The following is a 23,768-nucleotide window of genomic DNA, read 5'->3' as shown; positions in this document are numbered from 1 at the left end:
CCATCTCAGATCCAAATAGGTTTGTACATGTATAGGATAAGACCATCCCCCCACTTGGTCACGTACCAAAAATCAACACTCTGAGTCTGACTGCTCGTTGTAGTGAGATAGAATTTCTTGATTCATTAATTTCTAAAACCAAACAAAAAACACTAGAGGCTTTTGCTAAATTGATTCATTTGGTAGAGCACTGGACTTGTGATCGAAAGATCGCAAGTTCGAATTCGGGCCGGGACAGACACGGGTCAACTTTATGTGCAGACCCAGAGACGGAAGCCATGTCCCACCCCCGTGTCACCACAATGGCACGTAAAAGATCTTGGTCATTCTGCCACAAGTGCAGATGGCTGATACCACCTAAACACGTATACACTTGTGTATCTCGTCAAAAGCCGCGAGGGCGTAAAACTCGAATCATATAACCCATATCTTGTCCTTAAGAGGCGAAATAATTAGCCTGTAGGACATAAAGCATTCTCTCTTTCCTGTTTTATTTCAAAGTCGCCATTGTGCACAACTGAACAGCACCTAGGTTGATGATTGTTGGTGTGTGACCAAATGTGACCCTCCACCACGAAATGAGTCGCATGTCACCTTTGCATGATTTTCATATTTTTACATTTTCCTAAAGAGTTTTTTATGCTTTATCCAGTGGTGAAACCCGTTTTAGAAAAGAGCGAAAACTGTTTGACTTATAAGCCTGTGACTAAGGTGACCCTTACACTGTTACAAGACACTCCCCGGACTTATGTTGAGCCTAGCGCAGAACCGCGCGAAGTGACATGCGACTCATTTCGTGGTGGAGGGTCACAAATGGAGTGATGGTCAGATCACATGTAACACCCAAGCTGTTGATTGTTGGTGTGTGACCAAATGGAGTGATGGTCAGATCACATGTAAACGTGTATCCAGATCTCAGAAGGATTGGGCCTCTGAAGCTAACATTCTTCGCGCCCAAGCGATCATGTCAACCAAACCCAGCCTTTCTAGGCTGTTACGCGTGAAAAGACCATAGTTCTACTTGAACACATTCCAAAAACCAACAGCCTGGATATTTCCTGAGTCGGAATTGTTTGCTAAATAATGTTCACAGGTAGACACAAATGTCATTTACATTTTTGTTAAACCCGCTCTGCGCAAAAATCAGGCAAAACAGGTGTAGATTGTTGGTATGTATCCAGGTGTGTCCAGGTGGAAGTATGTTCTTATCAATCAATCAATCAATCAATGAGGCTTATATCGCGCATATTCCGTGGGTACAGTTCTAGGCGCTCAGCAGTGATGCCGTGTTAGATGAAATTTTATACGGCCAGTAATTGCAGCCATTTCGGCGCCTATTTACCTTTCACGGCCTATTATTCCAAGTCACACGGGTATAGGTAGACAATTATTAACTGTGCTAAAGCAATTTTGCCAGGAAAGACCCTTTTGTCAATCGTGGGATCTTTAACGTCCACACCCAATGTAGTGTACACGGGGGGGGGGAGAGTTCCGACACCGAAGAGAGTCTGCACACAAAGTTGACTCTGAAATAAATTTCCGCCGAACCTGGGATCGAACTCACGCTGACAGCGGCCAACTGAATACAAATCCAGCGCGCTACCAACTGAGCTATATCCCCGCCCATTTTTTTCTTATGACATGCAACAACTTGGACAGATCTGTTTTGATTCATAAGATTATTTACACGAGGATATAATTATATGTTGTTTTACGCCCTCACGGTTAAACCATTAAGGGCATCATTTGACACAAGAAGGGGGCCCGGTAGCTCAGTTGGTAGAGCACTGGACTTGTGATCGGAAGGTCGCAGGATCGAATTCGGGCCGGGACGGACACGGGTCAACTTTATGTGCAGACCCAGAGACGGAAGCCATGTCCCACCCCCGTGTCATCACAATGGCACGTAAAAGACCTTGGTCATTCTGCCATAAGTGCAGGTGGCTGAATACACCTAAACACGCAGACACCTGGGTAGCGCGACTCCGTTGCTGCTAGCTTTCCACTGGGAGGAAGCGACCCGAATTTCCCAGCGATGGGACAATAAAGTAATGAAAATGAAAAATGAAAAAGTAGTAGTAAATTTTAAGGGGCTGATTGTCCGTCAGGTCTTAATTGCCTATATTGGACATGAATTGGTTTATACGATTCGAGTTTTACGCCCTCACGGCTTTTTGATGTTTGCGTGTTTAGGTGGTATCAGCCATCTGCACTTATGGTAGAATGACCAAGATCTTTAACGTGCCATTGTGGTGACACGGGGGTGGCAGATGGATACCGTCTCTGGGTCTGCACATAAAGTTGACCCGTGTCCGTCCCGGCCCGGATTCGAACCAGCGACCTCTCGATCACAAGTCCAGTGCTCTACCACCTGAGCTACCCGGGCCCCCCAAATGAAAATGAGGTATGCAACTTTAAAGGCTCACTCCGCCTCACTGTCTCAGAACTGGTCAGGCTATTACATGTGAAGAGACCATCCCTCCACTCGGTCACATATCAACTATCAACACCCGTTCTGCTTGCTGGGATGATTTGAAATGTTTTGATGAACTAATTTTATAAGTTAATCTTAGTAGTGTATTTATTTCGAACATGCTTAATGATCGTGTGTTTGTCTTATTAGAAATGCGATGTGGTGCCAAAACTGCAAAAGAAAAATTTCCATGTTTGTGTAAAATGAAAATGGACATTAAAGTTTTCTTATCTTATCTGCACCAGAGCCTTTTACGAAATAACTCTTTAAAACAAACACAAATTGTGCATATAGAGCACCAAGGATGTTCTGTGTTGGTATGTGATCAAGTGGAGGGATGGTATGTGATCAAGTGGAGGGATGGTATGTGATCAAGTAGAGGGATGGTATGTGACCAAGTGGAGGGATGGTATGTGACCAAGTGGAGGGATGGTATGTGACCAAGTGGAGGGATGGTATGTGACCAAGTGGAGGGATGGTATGTGACCAAGTGGAGTGATGGTATGTGACCAAGTGGAGGGATGGTATGTGACCAAGTGGAGGGATGGTATGTGATCAAGTGGAGGGATGGTATGTGACCAAGTGGAGGGATGGTATGTGACCAAGTGGAGGGATGGTATGTAACCAAGTGGAAGGATGGTATGTGACCAAGTGGAGGGATGGTATGTGATCAAGTAGAGGGATGGTATGTGATCAAGTAGAGGGATGGTATGTGATCAAGTAGAGGGATGGTATGTGATCAAGTAGAGGGATGGTATGTGATCAAGTAGAGGGATGGTATGTGACCAAGTGGAGGGATGGTATGTGATCAAGTAGAGGGATGGTATGTGATCAAGTAGAGGGATGGTATGTGATCAAGTAGAGGGATGGTATGTGATCAAGTAGAGGGATGGTATGTGATCAAGTAGAGGGATGGTATGTGATCAAGTAGAGGGATGGTATGTGATCAAGTAGAGGGATGGTATGTGATCAAGTAGACGGATGGTCTTTTCCAATGTAAAACCCTGGCCAGATCTGAGACAGTGAGAAAAACGTTAACGCGAGGCGGATAGGGCCTTTAAGATAGCTGACTACGCCAAGAATGTGACGGCGTCACGCTGTGCTTAGTGCTATTCTTGTATCCTTCATTTTGGAATGCATGTATACATTTAAATGTAATGTGGTGTGACACACTGCATGTGAGAATGCAAGTTCTTAAACAACGTACATCGTACAACGTACACCACAAGAGAAGAAAACAGGTATTAATGCTCGTTTCACACAAGTATCTTTTCTTTTTTTTTTATTCATTTTTAAACCAAAGTGACATGATATGAAAATGGCAACACACAAATTATGGTAATTTGCTGCTACCAGCATGACATGAAACGAGAGAAAACATAATTTATACACGAATGAACACATTGTGTTCTGTTCAAAATAAATAAATATTTAAATAAGCCTACCTGTGAATGTTTTCCTAACACTAGCGTTTCTAATTTCATATAATCATATTTAAACCCTGTTTGCTCTTAATCTGTAAGACACATGAAAGACAAGACAAAAATCGATGCTCGCTTTCTCACACCCTCTCTGAAAATGGTCTGAATGCATTAACACATTCTCTCTGTCTCTGTCTCTGTCTCTCTCTCTCTCTCAGACTCTCTCTCTCTCTCTCTCTCAGACTCTCTTTCTCTCATGCCGGCTAAAAAATATATACAACAATCACTCCATCGATCACTTAATCTAAGCTTGCGAATGACGACACATCCCTGTAAGACCGCACTGTAGGAGCATTCAGCACACAACTAATCACATGGCCAGTAGTGTGTTTGATTGTGCAAAGCTTTCACAGTCACAAGTAGGGGGTGATATCAAATGATATCGCACGCCGTGTCACATGTCAGCAAGTCTTTGTCCATCCCATTGATAACAACGACTTATCGCGTCATTAATGACGTAGAGCCACACCAGTTGGTGGGAAGAATGATATAGCAATGTCGAGTATGGGTCGAACAAACTATGAATGGGAATGTATCCGACTGACAGTGTGTGACTGTGGATAGAATCATGGCCCCACCTTGAAAGTAATTTTTCGAAAAGTACAAATTTACGATAACGAATGAAGAAAGCTTTTCCTAGTTCTCTATGATTTGATTTCGCACAATTAAATTGGAATCTTTCATTCACAAAACTATCTTTGGATCTCTGATATGTTGCGCATTTAATTCAAAGCTCAAAGTGAAAAAGAAACACCAAAGTGATCAAAAAGATGTGTACAAAAATGGCAGATGTTCATTGAAATATGCTGATTTGTTTCTTTTTACAAAAACATGTGCGCATTGTCTGTTCTGCATTTTGGTCAAATTATCAAGTCACTTTAAAATGGCTTAAATTTGTACATTTTGAAACACACACACACACACACACACACACACACACACACACACACACACACACACACAAACACACACACATACCATCAGGATTACATTCAAATAGAAAATATTGTATAATACATGTATATATTTAAAACATGACAACATGGCGTTTTCAAAACACAATAAATTAAAATGAACATATTTTTGCAAAGTTCTTGCAAATAAGAGAGAGCTGCTTGAAGATCAAGCTCAGCCATCTCTGTTCGCCCCTCCCCCCCCCCCCTCCCCCACACACACACACTCCTCCCAAACACACCTTCTCTTCTCAAAAGTAGACTCTCCATCCCTATTCCCCCCACACACCCTTTTCAAATACCACACACATACACCCATCCTCTCTCTCTCTCTCTCTCTCTCTCTCTCTCTCTCTCTCTCTCTCTCTCTCTCTCTCTCTCTCTCTCTCTCTCTCTCTCTATCTCCTCCCGAACACGTTACCCCCTCAAAAATACAGTCACACCCACACAGTTCACACCTCACACATTGTAAAAACCTTTGACTTTGAACTGACACCTGGATGGCTTTCTACCGCCTTGAACAGCGCAGTTGAGATTTCACTGTCTTGTCCGTGCGAAAGAAAGCCATGTCCAATGTCCCTGTGTCCGTCTCGCCCCCACTCCCATTCACTGACCCAGCCTGCCCAGTTGCGCCGGCTTTCAGAGATTCCTCTTTGTCCAACCTCAGAGCCGGTGTCTTCTGCCTGGGTTCAGCTTCACCCCACACACAATTGTCAAACTCAAATCTCTCTTTGGAATTTCAAAACGGCGAACACAGGTTTTTCTTGACATCGTTCTGCATGACACTGACTGACTGTTGTTGGGAATGTGTTTTTCTGCTCCTCTCTGAATTGTTCTTCAGTTCAAGGCATTGTGTTGTTAGGGACGATGAATACTTTTCCTCATTCGTCACCAAAGATCAATGTTCTGTCTTTGGAACGTCACTAGTGTCAGTAGTTCACACCCTTATTTAGCACGCTAGCACTGACGCACCGAACGCTAACGACTCTGGCAATTAGCGAATATGTCACTTGCACCAAGTCATAGTCGATGATCATTAAAGTTTAGTGCATCTGCACCACTGTCATCATTGACGATCATTGTCAATGTGACAAATCTCAGGATCATGAACTACAAGCGTTCTGTTCAGTCAACAGACCTATATAGTTTATTTCATGTTCTTTCAAAACCTTCAACAGCCCTGCTGGCTTCTTGAGCGGCACAGGCGCCTGAGTATCCTTTCGTATCCATGACAACTGGAGTTCTATACAATCAACACCCTCCAAACTCCCCCTCCCCCTCCCCCTCCCCCTCCCCCGCCAAATCGCTCACGTATGTCCATCGTGACCAAAACAGAGTACCACCACTGGTCAAGTCTTAGACACCGTTGAGTATGTACAGAAACCATTCATCAAGACAACTTTAACGATCAGCACTGTACCTATGTGGACGAACTGACTGAAATCACAGTTTTTATCGGAACTGGAAGTTACCACGCTACTTCCTGTGGTATTATAGTGAACATTTACTTTACAAACACCACATGTTGTGTGTGTTACAATGGCGAACGTTCACATTAAAACGAACTCCACATTTGTATGTGGTACAGGGGTCAACATTTCATTTACAAATACCGCATTTCTCCATGTGGTACAATGGTCAAGATTTACTTCAACAAATACCGCATTACTTCATGTGGTACAATGGTCAAGATTTACTTCAACAACAAGCATGGTACACTCGTTTTTAATCTCTCAGTACTTTCAATTTGAAATGCAAATTTACACTTTTTGGATCCCAGAAAAAATCAATGTAAAGACTCTGAAATACAGCCAATAACAAGACTCTAGTCATCACATCCACGAGTTCATCAAAAGATCCAAAAGGACTGAGCGTCTTGAGCACCAAGCACGTGCTCCATGTTTCCGGTTCACAGTGCTAACTGCATCTGTTTCTGTTTCTCCGGGTGATTGGCAGTTTCCTTGCCTCAGTATTATCCGAGTACAAACACCCAGAGCTGATAGTTCTGGGTCAGAGTTAAAAAAAACGTTGAAAGGCCTTGCATACCCATCTCTGGGTGTGACAGAGTTAGAACATGGTTGGAATCTCTCGGCTTACTCTCCATAGCTTGGACAGGGGTGCGGCTCGTTCAAGCATGACAGGGCATCCCTCCTTGAGGCAGTTCTCTGATTTGGCCACTGTCATTTCTTAAGTTCTCCCTTGTACATTTGCACACACAGCCTCTCTATGATCAATCTGTCCCAAAAGTCTTGCTTTTCATCCCCCGGCAACTTCAACAAAGTCATGAGTGCACACAGCACATATTCCTTTGTCAAGGTCGTCAGCTTCTCTCTGCGATCTCTTACCAAGCCAGGAATTCCCCCAGCAACCTGTCTTTGCCACAGGTCTTCTTCATCTTCTCTCACTCTGTGCGATAGTCTCTTATGAAGCCAGGAATCCTCACATGTATGCACAGAACACCTCCACGACAGAACTATTTTCTCTCAATACTCACAGCTTGTCACAACTAACTCAGTCTACCCCGACACCAGCTTAAACAAGCCGAACACGTTCGTCTGAGGCAGATTGTACAAGTAACTGGGATAGGAGACGATGACCTTGACAACGTCACCTTGGCGCAGCTCGAAGGTGCCCTCAAGGTCGCTACTCTTGACGACGCGGGGCTGAAGGTTGACCTTGTCAAGGACGAGGTAGGTGGGGCTGCCCCGGGAGATCCTAGCGATGGAGTGATCCACCACCAGCTGCTCCTGGTCCAGGTTGTTGGAGTAGGTGTCGAAGGTAAGGTGGGTGTAGATGTGGTAGCGGCCCTGGGTGGGGATGGTGATGGTGCCGTTGACGTAGCGCAGGTCGCTGGAGATGAAGCTGATGCCGGTGTCGTCTTTTACGTTCCATGACAGGTAGTCTGTTGGGGGAAGAAATACAGGTATCAATGAATGTGGAATATCAAGTTTTCGCGTCTTGTAGAAGAGACGGGTGGGGGGAGGGAGAGGGCAGAGAGAGAGGGGGGAGATAGAGAGAGTGAGAGAGAGAGAGAGAGAGAGAGAGAGAGAGAGATCAAAGGATTGAATGTGGACAGTCAACTGTCAAGTTTTGGTGAGCAGTTATTAAAAGTTCCAATCTTGTAGTGCTACTTTGTAAGCTTTTTTTTTTAAACAGAAAAGTAAGAGAAAGTGCGAGTACTCTACAATTAGCATACTACATTGGAGCCTCACTTTTAAGACCACCAGATTGAAGACTCCCTCCTTTTTAAAGACCTCGCTTTTGCTGATGCTTTGTTCATGACCTCTGCAGATGTACCTCCTTTTTAAGACCTCGCTTTTGCTGATGCTTTGTTCATGACCTCTGCAGATGTACCTCCTTTTTAAGACCTCGCTTTTGCTGATGCTTTGTTCATGACCTCTGCAGATGTACCCCCATTTTAAGACCTCGCTTTTGCTGATGCTTTGTTCATGACCTCTGCAGATGTACCCCCATTTTAAGACCTCGCTTTTGCTGATGCTTTGTTCATGACCTCTGCAGATGTACCCCCATTTTAAGACTCCCTCATTTTCGAACATTTTAAAACGGGGTTTCACTGTGTTCTAAAACATTTTTTAAATGCGACAATAAAAGTCCCTTTAAGGCCTGATTGTATTAGGTTTTTGAAGATCTTACAACGAAGTTCCACTGTATTGTAAAATAGATTAAAAATGCGACAATAAAAGTCCCTTTAAGGCCTGATTGTATTAGGTTTTTGAAGATCTTACAACGAAGTTCCACTGTATTGTAAAATAGATTAAAAATGCGACAACAAAAGTCCTTTTAAGGCCTGATTGTATCAGGGTTTTGAAGGTCTTAAAACGGGGTTCCACTGTTTTATAAAATAAATCACAATTGCGACAATAGAAATGCAGCTCACGTTTGTCTTTGTGCAGATCCTGCAGGTTCTTCTTTGACTTGGACACGTCCAGCGTCAGATGGGCAGCGGACGGCGGGTCGTTCTTTTGGTTTCCACTTGGCCACTCTGTGTCTGAAAAACAACAAGTCTCCGTTAAGCATGTTATCCATGGGCGGAGTCGACTTCGTAGTCCAGCCATACTTGAACGAGTCGCATCCATGTCCAAGCTATGGAGAGTTAACAGAAGTCGACTTCACGAAGCCCGGTTTACGACGCTTTGGCACTGATTTTTCGATAATAAAAAAAGACTTGTGGCCATATCTGCGACTTTTGGGGGCATTGTTGACCAAACCCTCTGATTGGAGAAACGCGAGGTCAAAGTTGACTATAATGTAAACAAACTGTACTGTGGTCACTGACTCCCACTTCAAGCCGAACTTTTAAAAATTCAAGGAAGTATTAGTGATAGCATGTTGTAAAACAGATGACAAGAATATTTAAAACAGTCTTGGGATACATTGACCTTAGTAACTATTTTCGCAGAAATGGCCACAATTAAAAACAGCTTAAAAAATGAAAGATGTAGATTAATGTTGCTTACCTTGTTTATCAGGACAGTGTCCTCGCACGTAATCCCGGGTCAACTGCAGCTGAAACAGACAAAAAGAAAAATGACTCATACTGTTAACTTCAATCAATCACATCCGATTCGGTATTTTAAACAATCAACAAATTGCATACCAGGACCAAGTACCACGGTGACGTTCAAATGATGTACCTGTTTCGGTACTGCAACTTTTAAAACTACAACTTACTACCCCCCGAACCCGGATACTCTTGCCCCCCCCCCCCCCTCCCCTCAAAAAAGTCTCACCTCGCCCCATAGGCTGCACAATCATGTTGGTTGGGGTTTTGTCAAATGTATGAGACACCATAAATACCTTAAAATTAGTGTTTAAACGTTCAGTTTACTTATTCATAATCATAGTTCAAACGCAAAACGCATTGTCAATGTCATTGTATGGATGGTTTAGGGTATTTTTTGCAGACTGTAACTTCTCCATTCGGAAATCTTGCACGCAATTACTAGATTACAGAGTTTAGTACCTAAATTAGCAAGGGTGTAGTCTGCTATTGTTACGTACTGATGAGGAACAAAAAAACACTGAACAACAGAATCGGGACTCTAACTTACTGGTCTAACCAACAACAGCTTACAAGCAGACACTGTATTTCTATTTTCATATATATATATATTTAATAAAGAAACATAGTTTCGGGGCATTCTTGAGGTTCTCATTGCATGTGTGTATAAAATACATCAAAGCGAATGTCCCTTGGACTTCTCCAAATTAATTTTGCCATGAAAGGGCTGCAAAATGGCTTCTCCGCTATAGATATCTTAATGTATTTCTCGATGCTGGGCCATGGACAACGGTATACACACTTTAGTTATTTTCACTTATAACATGTGCCTTCAAGAACTTTAATAACATCGGAATGCTCGATGCCGGGCTGTGAACAAGGCTAACATCGATCGTCAAAGTTCCCTCGCAATTTCAAGTAAACAAAACAAAAAGACCAACATCATATCACGGTTATAAGGCCTAAAAAAAAAATAGGTGTGGTTACGGTAACCCGACCTACCCTATTTTTAGGGGCCGATCCTATAACTTTTTATTACATTTGTCAAAAAAAATTAAAAAAAAAACAAAAACAGTGCAAAAAACGCAATGAAAGCGAAAGCGCCCGTGTCGCACACTTATTTCCCTGTCAAGTAGGTTTAATTTGTACACATTAGAAAAAAAAGTTTAAAAAAAAAAGTGATTGCCTACCTACCTACCCTATTTTTTGGGGCTATGTTACCGTAACCATACCTATTTTTTTTTTGGCCTAATCAAAACACGGTATACAAAGTTAAGTTACTTTCACTTATACAGATGCCGACGGGGACGTTAACATGAAAATGCTCAATGCCGGGCCGCTGATACTATCGATCTCACCACGTGCCCTGGAGCCCACAACCAAGGCCTAGTTTTCGCGCACTCTGCCATGCCCGCAACCGGTTGCTTCGTCAGCGCGACCTGGGGATTTCCCAGCCGCGCGTGGACCTGTATAGTAATCCTCAACATAATTCATGTGTCCACCGAACTCGGGGTCGCCGCGGGTTTTTTCTTCTGTTTCTCGTTAACGCTCGGTTCATTGTGGAAAAGTCCTACTTGTGGCGCTAATTAGGCTAGTTCGAACTTGTTGACATTATGCTGATCTTTTGTGTAGTATTTATATTATGTCGATCTTTTGTGTAGTATTTATATTATGTTGATCTTTTGTGGAGTTTTGATAGTATGTTGATCTTTTGAGTAGTTTTGATATTATGTTGATCTTTTGAGTATTAAGTCTTTGTTCCCAGAGAGGAGATAGTCTCTGTGTTCTGCCGTGAACTTGTTGTTTAAAGATGCATGAAAGTAAAACGTTCTTCTTGTGTAAAATCGCATTCTGTGTCCAGTGGTGGACTTGTCTTTCTGACTTGTTGATATGTCACATCTATGCATTATTTGTCTGCAAGTCTGTATCCCCTAAAACTAAGTAAAAGGATTTTAAATCTCTATTTTGGTCGTGAGCCTATTGTTAACAGAACAATCCCCTCCGCCCCCTCCCCCCTTCCCCCGGGCGTTCAGATCGAGGTGAACTTGTCTTTAAACTTCTTTTACAATATATATATAATAATTATTTGTTTTAAAGTCTATCTGCGTCCGCAAAAGAGTTTAGCGCTCTACGTTCAGTGTTGAAGTTTTCGTTTAGGCTTGTTGTATGTTACATTTTATACATTATGTGTAGAAGAGTCAATGTATCAACACAAAGGAGATTAATTTTTTTTTAAACATGTATGCCAAGTAGTCCATGTGACTGACAGGAGAAAAGAGCAATTAGTGAATTATACAGCAAACACTTCTTTACCCATGGAAAACGACAGGTGAGATTATATGCAAAGCCGAAGCTTTCTCCTTTTCACATGCCCCTGCTGGTTTTGCATTAAACTTAAATATTCTTCGACAGGTGAGAACTTGGTGGGGTTGCACATAACATAATAATATAATTATACACAGCATTTGTGTTTAATATCGCATTGCTGTTGTAGAATGGGGTTGCACATAACATGATAATATAATTATACACAGCATTTGTGTTTAATATCGCATTGCTGTTGTAGAATGGGGTTGCACATAACATGATAATATAATTATACACAGCATTTGTGTTTAATATCGCATTGCTGTTGTAGAATGAAGCATGAAAAACAGACAGATTATAATACTATTAAATGGTATTGGGTACTGGTACAGTCCAGGTGTTTTCTAAACACACACACAATTGGACCGATAGCAAAATTGCATTTCTGATTGCCATTCTACTTAAATAAGGCAATACAAATTAAAATATAAACAGATGATTTAACATTTTAATTTAAAAGGAATAAAGTGATACAGGTCATAGTTCATTCATCAAAAAGTCAAGGAGTAAAAGTTATTTTTCTATTACCAGAACAGTGATTTATAAACACATTATCCACCACACACACACACACACACACACACACACACACACACACACACACACACACACACACACAAAACTGCAGTAGAACGAGTGCTAAAAAAACATGGAAAGAGAACAAAAATCAAATAATACTCACATATCTGTTGGAGCGTTCGAATCCAGGTATACTGTCTTTGGCACAACACACACCGTTCTTGGACCGCACCGACATCTGCAGTCCAGGAATCCCCTCTTCCGAGCACGGAAAACACGAATACAACTGTTCTCTAGTGGGCATGCTGCTTATTGCATCCGCACTGCTGTCAGTGTTAAAGTCCCTGGACGACTGCCAGAACCCAACAAAAATCCCAACGAGGATGGCGAAAATCAGGTTGAGGCCGAGCGAAACCACCAAGATGCATCTGATCGTTCTTGAGTTGAAACCTGAGCTGATCTGGCGGTAGAGCCTGACGGCGGCCTTGCGAGGGAGGCTCTCGTGGATCTCGTTGACGGAGTTGTCTGCCTCCTCCATGGAGACGTTGCGACTGAGGAAGGGCCTGGAGGACCGGGAGGTGGAGTGAGCGGTGTCTGGGACGTCGAAGTGAACCGTTCCCGTCATAGCGGACCCTGCTGGCGGGCGCGGCGTCTGCAGGAAGAAGAAGAAGTGAGATGTTAAGACACGAGAAGATTTTGTTTAAAAAGAGAAGATGGTTGGTTTGGAAAAAAAACAGAAGATCTCTCTCTCTGTCTCTCTCTGTCTCTCTCTGTCTCTCTCTCTCTCTCTCTCTCTCTCTCTCTCTCTCTCTCTCTCTCTCTCTCTCTCTCTCTCTCTCTCTCTCTCCACACACACACATAGAAAGTGTTACTGTTTGAGGCGGGATATGTTTGAACAATAAAGATGATATCTCATACAACACACCTGGTTCACCATCGTACACCTGTTGCACATTACCATACACAGCAGACAAGCAAAGCACATACGACATTCAGATTTCACGGTGCTCGTTACTCCGGCTTCCTTCAACATACATGCCCATAAATACTGAACCACGCGCAACAAAGCAAAAGCGTGGGAGTGCAAAATATAACAGCGGGTTGATAATTGAACATAACAGATAACCTGCCCGTTTTGTGTGCCTGACACAGTGACACAACCATACGCCTGGTGACACAAACGTTTTTATCATTCACAAGCTCCTTGCAAACTGCACCGAGTCGGCTTAAAGCTTTGACAATGTTCCAACAGTTCATCAATTACTTTAATTTTCCTTGTAAAATCTGCACAATGGCGTTTTGCCCTTTTTAATTAATCATGTAATGAATATTTTATGTTTTAGGGTCAAAAAATGAATTCTAGGGTGGGGAGAAAAAAAATAGGATCGGTCGTGAAAACGGAGATATTGATTATCACCATCAGCCACATGTATGCCGAAACAGCCAACCTTTCATTCAGCTGGGAAAATCTTGCATTCTGATAAACCCGGCTGATAACAGATTATATTCATCTCCGGAGCGATACATTAACATAAACATATGATAGTATCTTCCTTGTGGGTGTAATATATATATATGATATATAGGGAAAAAGCGAGATTGCGGAAATAGTACGGGTCTGGTTGTGAAAAACAATTATGCACGCAGTATGTTCTTTCGTAAACATCAACCTTTTTAGGACATATAAATGTTCCCAATACGATGTGTCGTTTCCTGGTCGTTGTGCCTGAAATAAACTGTACCCATGTGAAGAGTACAGGCTAGGATGAATTATATATACTCCAGTCGCTCCCATGACCTGGTCAGCAACGAAGAACAATCAAACTATATATACATTAGCTGGTCAACGCTTGAACAACGGAGAGAGTTTTTCGAGTACAAAAATATCTCGCTCGTTACTGTTAGATTAAAAATGTTTAGCTGTCCTAAGACCACTGGAGACAGCGAGTTTCTGGTCGGCACGTGCGTCAAAAAGCAATGTCGCACCTGAATAATTAACAGGTGTGTGCCAAGACAACCGTGTATCATCGCTAATCACTCAACCGTCAACGCGGGTTGTTATGTTCATTTCTAGTACATCTATTGTAACCTGTATTGCCGGCTATCGTGGGTATATTTTATTTGACGTCAATGTCATTGCTGTCATAGCTTATATGGAATGCTTTAAAACAAAGATGTCACTGTCTTAACTATAAGGCAAACAAAAATAGTCTGTTTACGGTAACATAGGCCAAAAAAATAGGGTCGATAGGTCGGGATTTTTTTTTCTCAAAAAAACCCATATTTTTAAGTTATTTTGCCAAAAAAACAGACTTTTTTTCTTTTTTTTTCCAAATGCCAAAAAAAAAAGTCTAGGGTCGCGCGAAAAAATAGGGTCGGTCGGGATACCGTAAACAGACTTTTTTTTTTTTTGCCTGATCGAAATATACACACATTCCGAGTGTCAAGTCGGCACCGACGCACCACCGGAAAGGCCTCTTCAAGTTCAGCCGAGACTTCGTCACGACAAAGTAATGATCATGGCGCATCCGGAATCGTATGACGTGATGTCCACTCTCAATATTGGACGGTGGCGACGATTGTCATTAAAAGTAAAACCAGTCACTGAGTGCGTCAAGAAAAGCTCATCTTTAATTTAAACAGCTTGATAGAAGGTTAATGTCGTCATTACCGATTCCTTTTTGTCTTCTTCGTTGTTCAGTCCTTTTTTGAGCAGTAACAATTCTCTTATTCTATATAATATATATTTAAACGCTGTTTGTGTGTTGGTTCTTGTTCGACTTAATGATATCTGTGTATTTCTTTTATATGGAATGACGCGCGCGCACACGTGTGTGTGTGTGTGTGTGTGTGTGTGTGTGTGTGTGTGTGTGTGTGTGTGTGTGTGTGTGTGTGTGTGTGTTTTTGCGAGAGAGAGAGAGAGAGAGAGAGAGAGAGAGAAGGTCGGACAGGGAACAGACATCCTGAGAAACAGAGACTGAGATAGTGACAGACTGACACTGAGAGACAGAAAGGCAGAGCAAGAGAAATAGACAATGAGACAGACAGGCAGACAGAAACAGAGAGAAAAATTAATGCTTTAATCAAATCTCGCCGCTTTCCAACATAATCACTTTACTGCGTACCAGACACAACCACTCCGCTATCCGCTCAAAATAAACACAGCCAGACCATATCTCATATGGAGTCTGCATTTCGCAAAGTCACTGCTGAAAGTGCAACTGCAAGTGACAACACATCCGGGCGGGGACATTAAAATGACCAATTATCATAAAGATGTGTGCAGATTGTAATATCTACATCGTTGTTTCTGTTTAAGCAACAGCATCCGGGGGGACTCGTGGCCGGTTCGGGAAAAACCCAAATTATGCAAACGAAAACAATCACGTTATCAGTTTTTCTGAGAAATTCTGAGAAAAAATCAACGCTGTACAGTCGGGAAAGTCCGAAATATCCACAAATGCAAGTCAACATCAACAGCGCAGCATTATCTTGAGTTTGTACATCATTTTAAGTAAGCAATTAAACTCTGTTTTATATTTCACTTTCGTTTAGTGCTTGTGTGTGTGTGTGTAAGTGTGTGTGCGGGTAAACATCAAAATATTGCAGCCGTTGTTATGACAACAGTGAGAAAACAGCCGTACATTGTCCTTCTTTCCCGATACAAGTGACGTGACATTGCACAACGTCTCGAGCCTACACGCCGTCTCACTTTACATCTTTCAATGTAGACTTCGCCTACGCGTTTGCAGGTATACCCCTGTGTAATTTACAGTAGTACAGTGGAACCCACTTTTAAGACCTTGAAAATCTGAGAAAATCAGGTCTTAAGAAGGGAGTCTTACAATGGGGGTAAATTTACAGAGGATATAATATATATGAACAAAAAAATCCGAGAAAACAGGGTCTTAAAAGGGAGGGAATCTAAAGTGGGGAAGGGGTGTTCCTCTGTACGTACACGAAGCAACCGCTTAGTTTAACAGTAGACATCGCCTACGCGTTTGTAGGTAGGGCCTACATGTATACCCCTGTGTATTTTAGAAATTAGAGTGGTACTGGTACACACGAAGGACCCGCTTGGTTTGACAGCACACATCGCCTACGCGTTTGTGGGTATACCTGTGTATGAGTCTATGACTGTTGAAAGTTGCACACACGAAGCAACTGCTTGTTTACTTTAGAAGCACTTTTAAACGTACGTACACTTGTCCCTATCAGCTGTGAGGTGTTAGTGTTACATGAACTTCATATTGCATGAGACTGTGACAGTGACACTGTCAGTGCAACAGGTCTTGTCAGCTGACACTTCCACTTGACACACATCCTGCACTGAATACCTGTCTGTGTTATAAAACTATTAAAAGTCAAAACTGCATTCTTCCAGGTCCCCAAATCATAATGGTAAGATAAGAAAAGAAATGAAGTGTTAACTGTTATCGATTAAAAATCAGATCGATTTCATCAAGTGTCTCATTTCATCGTTTTACTGCACCGAAAAATAAAGTTATAAACGATTTGTACTGGTAAATTAGCGTTTTGATGGACTTATCAAACACAATAAATCGTCATCTCGTCGAGCAAAATAAAGAGAGAAGTGTGTCACTGAACCGGCAGAACGGTTATATATATATACGCCCAACTCAAATGAAGGAAAGGCATGCTCGAATCACTACTAAGGTCCTTGTCCCGGTCACGGACGTAATGGCAAAATGGCACACGTTATCAAGTCACTTTTCATTTCAGTCTTACCTGGGGATACGTTCCAAACAGTTGGCTAAATGGCTGACCCATCAAAGTGGGTGACTGAAATCACAATCCACAGCAGTACTCGTCTTGGCGATACTGTCACACACACAGACAAAACGTAGGTTGTTGGAGCACGGTAACCCTCACGTGTGTCGCAATCTGCTTTCTTCCAACCCTCTCGACTAGAAAGTCGGCACACTTTGACAGGACAAAACCACCACTCTAAAATTAATGTCGTCTGCTCCGCGGAAAGAGCGCCCGGTGTAACACGAGAAAATTACTCCCACGATATTTTTACTCCGGAGTAAAAATTTCGTTCTAAAAAGTTACTCCCTTTACGAAAAAAATACTCTCCCATAACACGAGAAAATAACTCCCCACAACAGGTGTGTTCCGAGTAACATTTTGTACACAAATTTTACTCCCCTGACGAATAAAAAAACAAATAAATTACTCCACCCTAACACGAGCAATTTAACTGCCCACGCCAGGTGTACCAAACTTTGACTCCCCTGTCCCTTGTTAGTTTGGGGGGTGGAAGGGGTCGGGGGAGGGGTATTGCGACATTTGTTTGCGCGAGATCAAATATATGGCATTATCAATTCGCCCGCATCCCAATCAAGTTGCGTACGAGATTTTTACTGGAAGTAAAAAAATCGGGGAGTACAAATTTCGTGGAGGGAGTAATTATTTCGTGCCTTGGGGAGTTCTTTTCTCGTACGGAAGGTGTACTCGGAGTAAGAATTTCGTACGAAATTTTTACTCCGGAGTAAATTTTTCGTGGAGTAAATATTTCGTGTTACACCGGCTGTGTTATCCGCCCTTGGCCCAAATGAATGAAACGCCTACGCTAGCAAAGCTTCGCAGATCAATAATCAAGCCCTCGATTAAGCCTCGAACTTTTTTTTTCGGTTTGGGATGATTTTAAAACGTGGAATGTATCGCGCAGACATCTCTGCTGCTCGCTCAAATCGATTTACGGCGTGAGGTCCAGAAATTTCGCCGTGCTTTTTCCGGCAGTGATGAAATTCGCCCCAGACAACCCGAGGGAGGAGTTATAGTTATACTACCTGTCGGCTCGCTCTCCCCTCCCAAAAGCCACGATCGCAAGTGAAGCCACAAGTAAAAGTGTATCAATCTCACCTTGCAAAGTCGATAGAGTTCACTGGCGTACAAGTTCGATGAGGTTTATAAGTCCACACCGGAGCACACAGAGCGGAATCCTTGCGATCTCAACACCTGCGCGATACTGTGTCTTCTGTGCGTGAAGGCAACTTTCTGGCCATTTCATTGACGTCAAGATCGTCGTCGGAATTTCCACCGGAATAGACCGCACCACGGCCAATCAAATCGTTTTGCTGCACGCAGCGTGCGCGAGCCGGGGTCGAGTGCGAAACGAAGAGGAAAGAATGAAGATCGCTCGTCCAAGATTCTGCTTCAGCAACTCTTGCCCTGTGTCAGTTTGAGAAATGAGTCGTCTGCAGATCAAACAGCGGTGCAAAATCCCACACTCCTATCCAAACTGCAGAGCGAAAAGCCTCTGTTTAGAGATATGATTCGACTTTCTTTCGGCGCCTTGTCTGACCTATAACCCCGACCTATATGCATCGACAAGTAGACGGTACGTCATCGCTCGCTTCGGGGATTCGCGCAGGCGAGCAGCCAAAGTGGAAATCCCGCTGTTACGGAGACCCCGTATTCAGTTTTCGCGCCGGGGAATGTGGTGTGTCCCATACAATGTTACACTGACAGCCAAATGAGAGTTCTGTTTGGACTGGCCAGTCTATAATCATTAGCGGACATTCATTTGTGATGACCGTTTGAGGGGGATGTTGTTTAAGGGGGATGTTGTTTAAGGGGGAAGCAATTAAAGCTACTGTTCGATTGGGTTTCTCAGTCGGTCGGGGCCGTGGAGGGGGCGGGTTGGAGGGGGGGGGGGGGGTGCAGATGTTGAAATGGCTGCAACTGACAGGGAAGAAAATAGGCTATATTTATTTTTAAATATCAGTGATTGGTTGTCTTAGACACAATATCAGAAAATCATGTTTTCCCACAAAACTGACGAACAATAACTATTAATATTTGTGCCGTAGTTAAGGATGTTTTCCAAGTTGGTCATAATTACTAAATTCTGATTTTCCTGTCGTAACTCCTAATGACTTCCCACCAGGCTCCTAAAATCACCGTCATATTCACAATTATGCTGCAACATCTAAATAATCAACATACCACCCCTCCCCACCACCCCTAAAGCCAAAGACTGAATTGTCAGAATAACAAAAGAGCCCAGCGTTTTCCCAGATTCCCCAGTCGTCCTGTCGACTTAGTCAATCAGAGGCCATGTTATAACCCTTGAAACTTGTGGAACAAAAAAATAAAGTGCCTCTTGTTATATCTGTATAAATAATCGGATTCTTCAAATAAAACCGTGGAATGTTTGTGTGACTTTTTTTTTTTTTTGAGGGGGGGGGGGGGGGGGGGGTGGGGGGTCTCAAACTTTGTCATAACCAAATTGACGTAAAGATCGTCGTCGGAATTTGCACCGGAATAAAACGCGCCATTAGCCTAGAACCCATAGAAATATGTAGATAAAAATACAGAACCCTGCTAAAGCAAAGACAGACACAAATCATGACTTGTTTCATTCCAAAACAGTATTGTGTCGCACACTTGCAGTCATATTGATTGAAATTGATCTCTGTTAGAACAAAGACAGACAAAATCATGACTTGTTTCATTCCAAAACAGTATTGTGTCGCACACTTGCAGTCATATTGATTGAAATTGATCTCTGTTAGAACAAAGACAGACACAAATCATGACTTGTTTCATTCCAAAACAGTATTGTGTCGCACACTTGCAGTCATATTGATTGAAATTGATCTCTGTTAGAACAAAGACAGACACAAATCATGACTTGTTTCATTCCAAAACAGTATTGTGTCGCACACTTGCAGTCATATTGATTGAAATTGATCTCTGTTAGAACAAAGACAGACACAAATCATGACTTTTTTCATTCCAAAACAGTATTGTGTCGCACACTTGCAGTCATATTGATTGAAATTGATCTCTGTTAGAACAAAGACAGACACAAATCATGACTTTTTTTTTATTCCAAAACAGTATTGTGTCGCACACTTGCAGTCATATTGATTGAAATTGATCTCTGTTAGAACAAAGACAGACACAAATCATGACTTTTTTTTTATTCCAAAACAGTATTGTGTCGCACACTTGCAGTCATATTGATTGAAATTGATCTCTGTTAGAACAAAGACAGACACAAATCATGACTTTTTTTTTATTCCAAAACAGTATTGTGTCGCACACTTGCAGTCATATTGATTGAAATTGATCTCTGTTAGAACAAAGACAGACACAAATCATGACTTTTTTCATTCCAAAACAGTATTGTGTCGCACACTTGCAGTCATATTGATTGAAATTGATCTCTGTTAGAACAAAGACAGACACAAATCATGACTTTTTTTTTATTCCAAAACAGTATTGTGTCGCACACTTGCAGTCATATTGATTGAAATTGATCTCTGTTAGAACAAAGACAGACACAAATCATGACTTTTTTTTTATTCCAAAACAGTATTGTGTCGCACACTTGCAGTCATATTGATTGAAATTGATCTCTGTTAGAACAAAGACAGACAAAAATCATGACTTTTTTCATTCCAAAACAGTATTGTGTCGCACACTTGCAGTCATATTGATTGAAATTGATCTCTGTTAGAACAAAGACAGACACAAATCATGACTTTTTTTTTATTCCAAAACAGTATTGTGTCGCACACTTGCAGTCATATTGATTGAAATTGATCTCTGTTAGAACAAAGACAGACACAAATCATGACTTTTTTTTTATTCCAAAACAGTATTGTGTCGCACACTTGCAGTCATATTGATTGAAATTGATCTCTGTTAGAACAAAGACAGACACAAATCATGACTTTTTTTTTATTCCAAAACAGTATTGTGTCGCACACTTGCAGTCATATTGATTGAAATTGATCTCTGTTAGAACAAAGACAGACACAAATCATGACTTTTTTCATTCCAAAACAGTATTGTGTCGCACACTTGCAGTCATATTGATTGAAATTGATCTCTGTTAGAACAAAGACAGACACAAATCATGACTTTTTTCATTCCAAAACAGTATTGTGTCGCACACTTGCAGTCATATTGATTGAAATTGATCTCTGTTAGAACAAAGACAGACACAAATCATGACTTTTTTCATTCCAAAACAGTATTGTGTCGCACACTTGCAGTCATATTGATTGAAATTGATCTCTGTTAGAACAAAGACAGACACAAATCATGACTTTTTTCATTCCAAAACAGTATTGTGTCGCACACTTGCAGTCATATTGATTAAAATTGATCTCTGTTAGAACAAAGACGCGAACCGAAACCGAAAATATTCGTATGTGACAAATCTCAGTTGGTAGAGCACTGGACTTGTGATCGGAAGGTCGCAGGTTCGAATTCGGGCCGGGACGGACACGGGTCAACTTTATGTGCAGACCCAGAGACGGAAGCCATGTCCCACCCCCGTGTCATCACAATGGCACGTAAAAGACCTTGGTCATTCTGCCATAAGTGCAGGTGGCTGAATACACCTAAACACGCAGACACCTGGGTAGCGCGACTCCGTTGCTGCTAGCTTTCCACTGGGAGGAAGCGACCCGAATTTCCCAGCGATGGGACAATAAAGTAATGAAAATGAAAAATGAAATGAAAAATGAAATGAAATTCCAAAGACAGCGTTTTCAATACCCCAAAAAACAGTGTCGCAACTTCATCAAGATAAAACATACTTTACTTGAAACCAACCGCAGAATTTCAGCAATAAACAGAAAATAAAACCACAGACATATTTTTACATATTGACCCCTATTAGAACAAAGACCCGGACTAAACCCAAAATATTATTATGTGACAAAATAATGTATTAAATTCCAGTGTCGCAATTTCATCAAGATAAAACATACTTTACTTGAAACCAACCGCAGAACTTCAGCAATAAACAGAAAATAAAACCACAGACATACTTTTACATATTGACCCCTACTAGAACAAAGACCCGGACTGAACCCAAAATATTCTTATGTGACAAATATATTCAATTCCAAAGACAGTGTTGTGTTGCAGCTTCGCCGAGGCAACACCCTGCAATTATCATGTTGCCAATGGCAACGCTCCCGCGAAAAACAACAGTGACAAACTTCCATAAATACGTGACTGCATGTTGTTAGAGATTGTTGCTACATGTATCGTATATAATAGCTTCTGTACGATCGACCCCACAGCGCTATATACATATGGACATGTTCGTGTACGTGTGTTTTTTGGTTTTTTTTTAATTTTTTTTTATCTCAGTTGCATGCAGGCTGCTTCAACCCTTTTTTTTTTTCCTCTTTCTTTTTTTTTTTTCTTTTTTTTTTTTCGACCCCACAGTGCTATGTATATGGACACACCATTCTGATCATCATCGCTCCACGGCTATCGCCAGTTATCTCTCTGACCGGACGCTAAAGTCCTACGCGAATCTATCAAAACAAGAATACAGAGTTATCTCCCATATGTTATTCGCGAGCAGTGTTCGCGAGACGAAAATGATTGCAGATTGGCCGACTTCGACAGTGATCTCCGTTCTGTTCTTCACAGTTATGATAAAGACATCGTTCTAAGGTCAAAACAAGTCGAAATTTTGGGACTGCTGCCGGAAGGAGACCGTAATATATGGTTGCATCACTGTCAGAAAAAATCGTCTGCTCCAGCGAGCGCCGAAACCAAACGGTTGATTATCACGTGACACTTTTGCCATATTTAAAGTTGTTCGCACAGTAAATATACAGCCGCGAAAAAATGCTCGCTTGAAACTGTCTTACATGTCAATTCCTTTGTAATTTAAAAATTACACAACACCATGAAAAATTGTTATCGACGATCGCGAATCTGCTTATATCCATAACACATTACGAAAAGATCTCAATATGTAAAAAAAAAAATCGATTTCCTCGCCAGACAAGGAAAACCAAGGCATCCTGTCAGGGATAGAATGAGCCGAACTCATTTTGACCTGAGTTCAGGTTGATGGACACACGTGTACGTGTTAATTTTGTCGATCTCCTTGTGCTGTCTGGATGGGATAAGTCTTACTAGTTGCGGCGGACTTAGAACTTCAAGCAAAAAACAAAAAGACACAGGGCTCCAACTAAAATTAATGTGCGTCTTTTTCGCAAAAGAAGACGAAAAATTAATTAATAGTAATAATAATAAAACATTCTTCTATAGCGCTGTTCACCGCCAGATAACAGTCTCGTGGCGCTTTGTAGTTGTTTCTTTTATACTATTCCTCAATTCAGAGAGAGAGAGAGAGAGAGAGAGAGAGAGAGAGAGAGAGAGAGAGAGAGAGAGAGAGAGAGAGAGAGAGAGAGAGAGAGAGAGAGAGAGAGGAAGGGAGAGAGAGGGAGAGACAGAGAGGAGAAAGAGGGGGAGTGAGGGAGAAAGAGAGAGAGGGGGAAAGAAAGAGAGAGAGAGAGAGAGAGTAGTTAGGGAGAGAGAGGGAGTGAGATCGGAGGATGGGAGAGGGGGAGAGAGGGAGAGGGGGAGAGAGGGAGAGGGGGAGAGAGGGAGAGTGAGAACTTGGAGAGAGAGAGACTCGGAGAGAGAGAGAGTTAGAG

At 41.9% G+C, this 23,768-nt stretch overlaps 1 protein-coding gene across 2 annotated transcripts; it reads right to left on the bottom strand.

The window, feature by feature from the left end:
- Positions 1-3,742: 3,742 nt before the first annotated feature.
- LOC138945786 (uncharacterized) lies at positions 3,743-18,363 on the bottom strand. 2 transcript variants are annotated; one of them, XM_070317293.1, is made up of 5 exons: positions 18,205-18,363; positions 12,479-12,967; positions 9,386-9,434; positions 8,806-8,916; positions 3,743-7,809 (listed from the first exon to the last, which is right to left on the bottom strand). In XM_070317293.1, the coding sequence occupies exons 2-5, from the start codon at positions 12,938-12,940 to the stop codon at positions 7,424-7,426; spliced, it is 1,008 nt and encodes a 335-aa protein (XP_070173394.1). In that variant the 5' UTR covers positions 12,941-12,967; positions 18,205-18,363; the 3' UTR covers positions 3,743-7,423. The 2 variants fall into 2 exon arrangements, with proteins under 2 accessions (XP_070173394.1, XP_070173393.1); XM_070317292.1 differs by lacking the exon at positions 18,205-18,363 and adding an exon at positions 17,065-17,256.
- Between the last annotated feature and the right edge of the window lie 5,405 nt (positions 18,364-23,768).

This window comes from Littorina saxatilis, linkage group LG13 (genome assembly GCF_037325665.1).
Source record: "Littorina saxatilis isolate snail1 linkage group LG13, US_GU_Lsax_2.0, whole genome shotgun sequence".
NCBI lineage: Eukaryota > Metazoa > Mollusca > Gastropoda > Littorinimorpha > Littorinidae > Littorina > Littorina saxatilis.
This window is presented reverse-complemented; position numbering and strand designations above follow the sequence as displayed.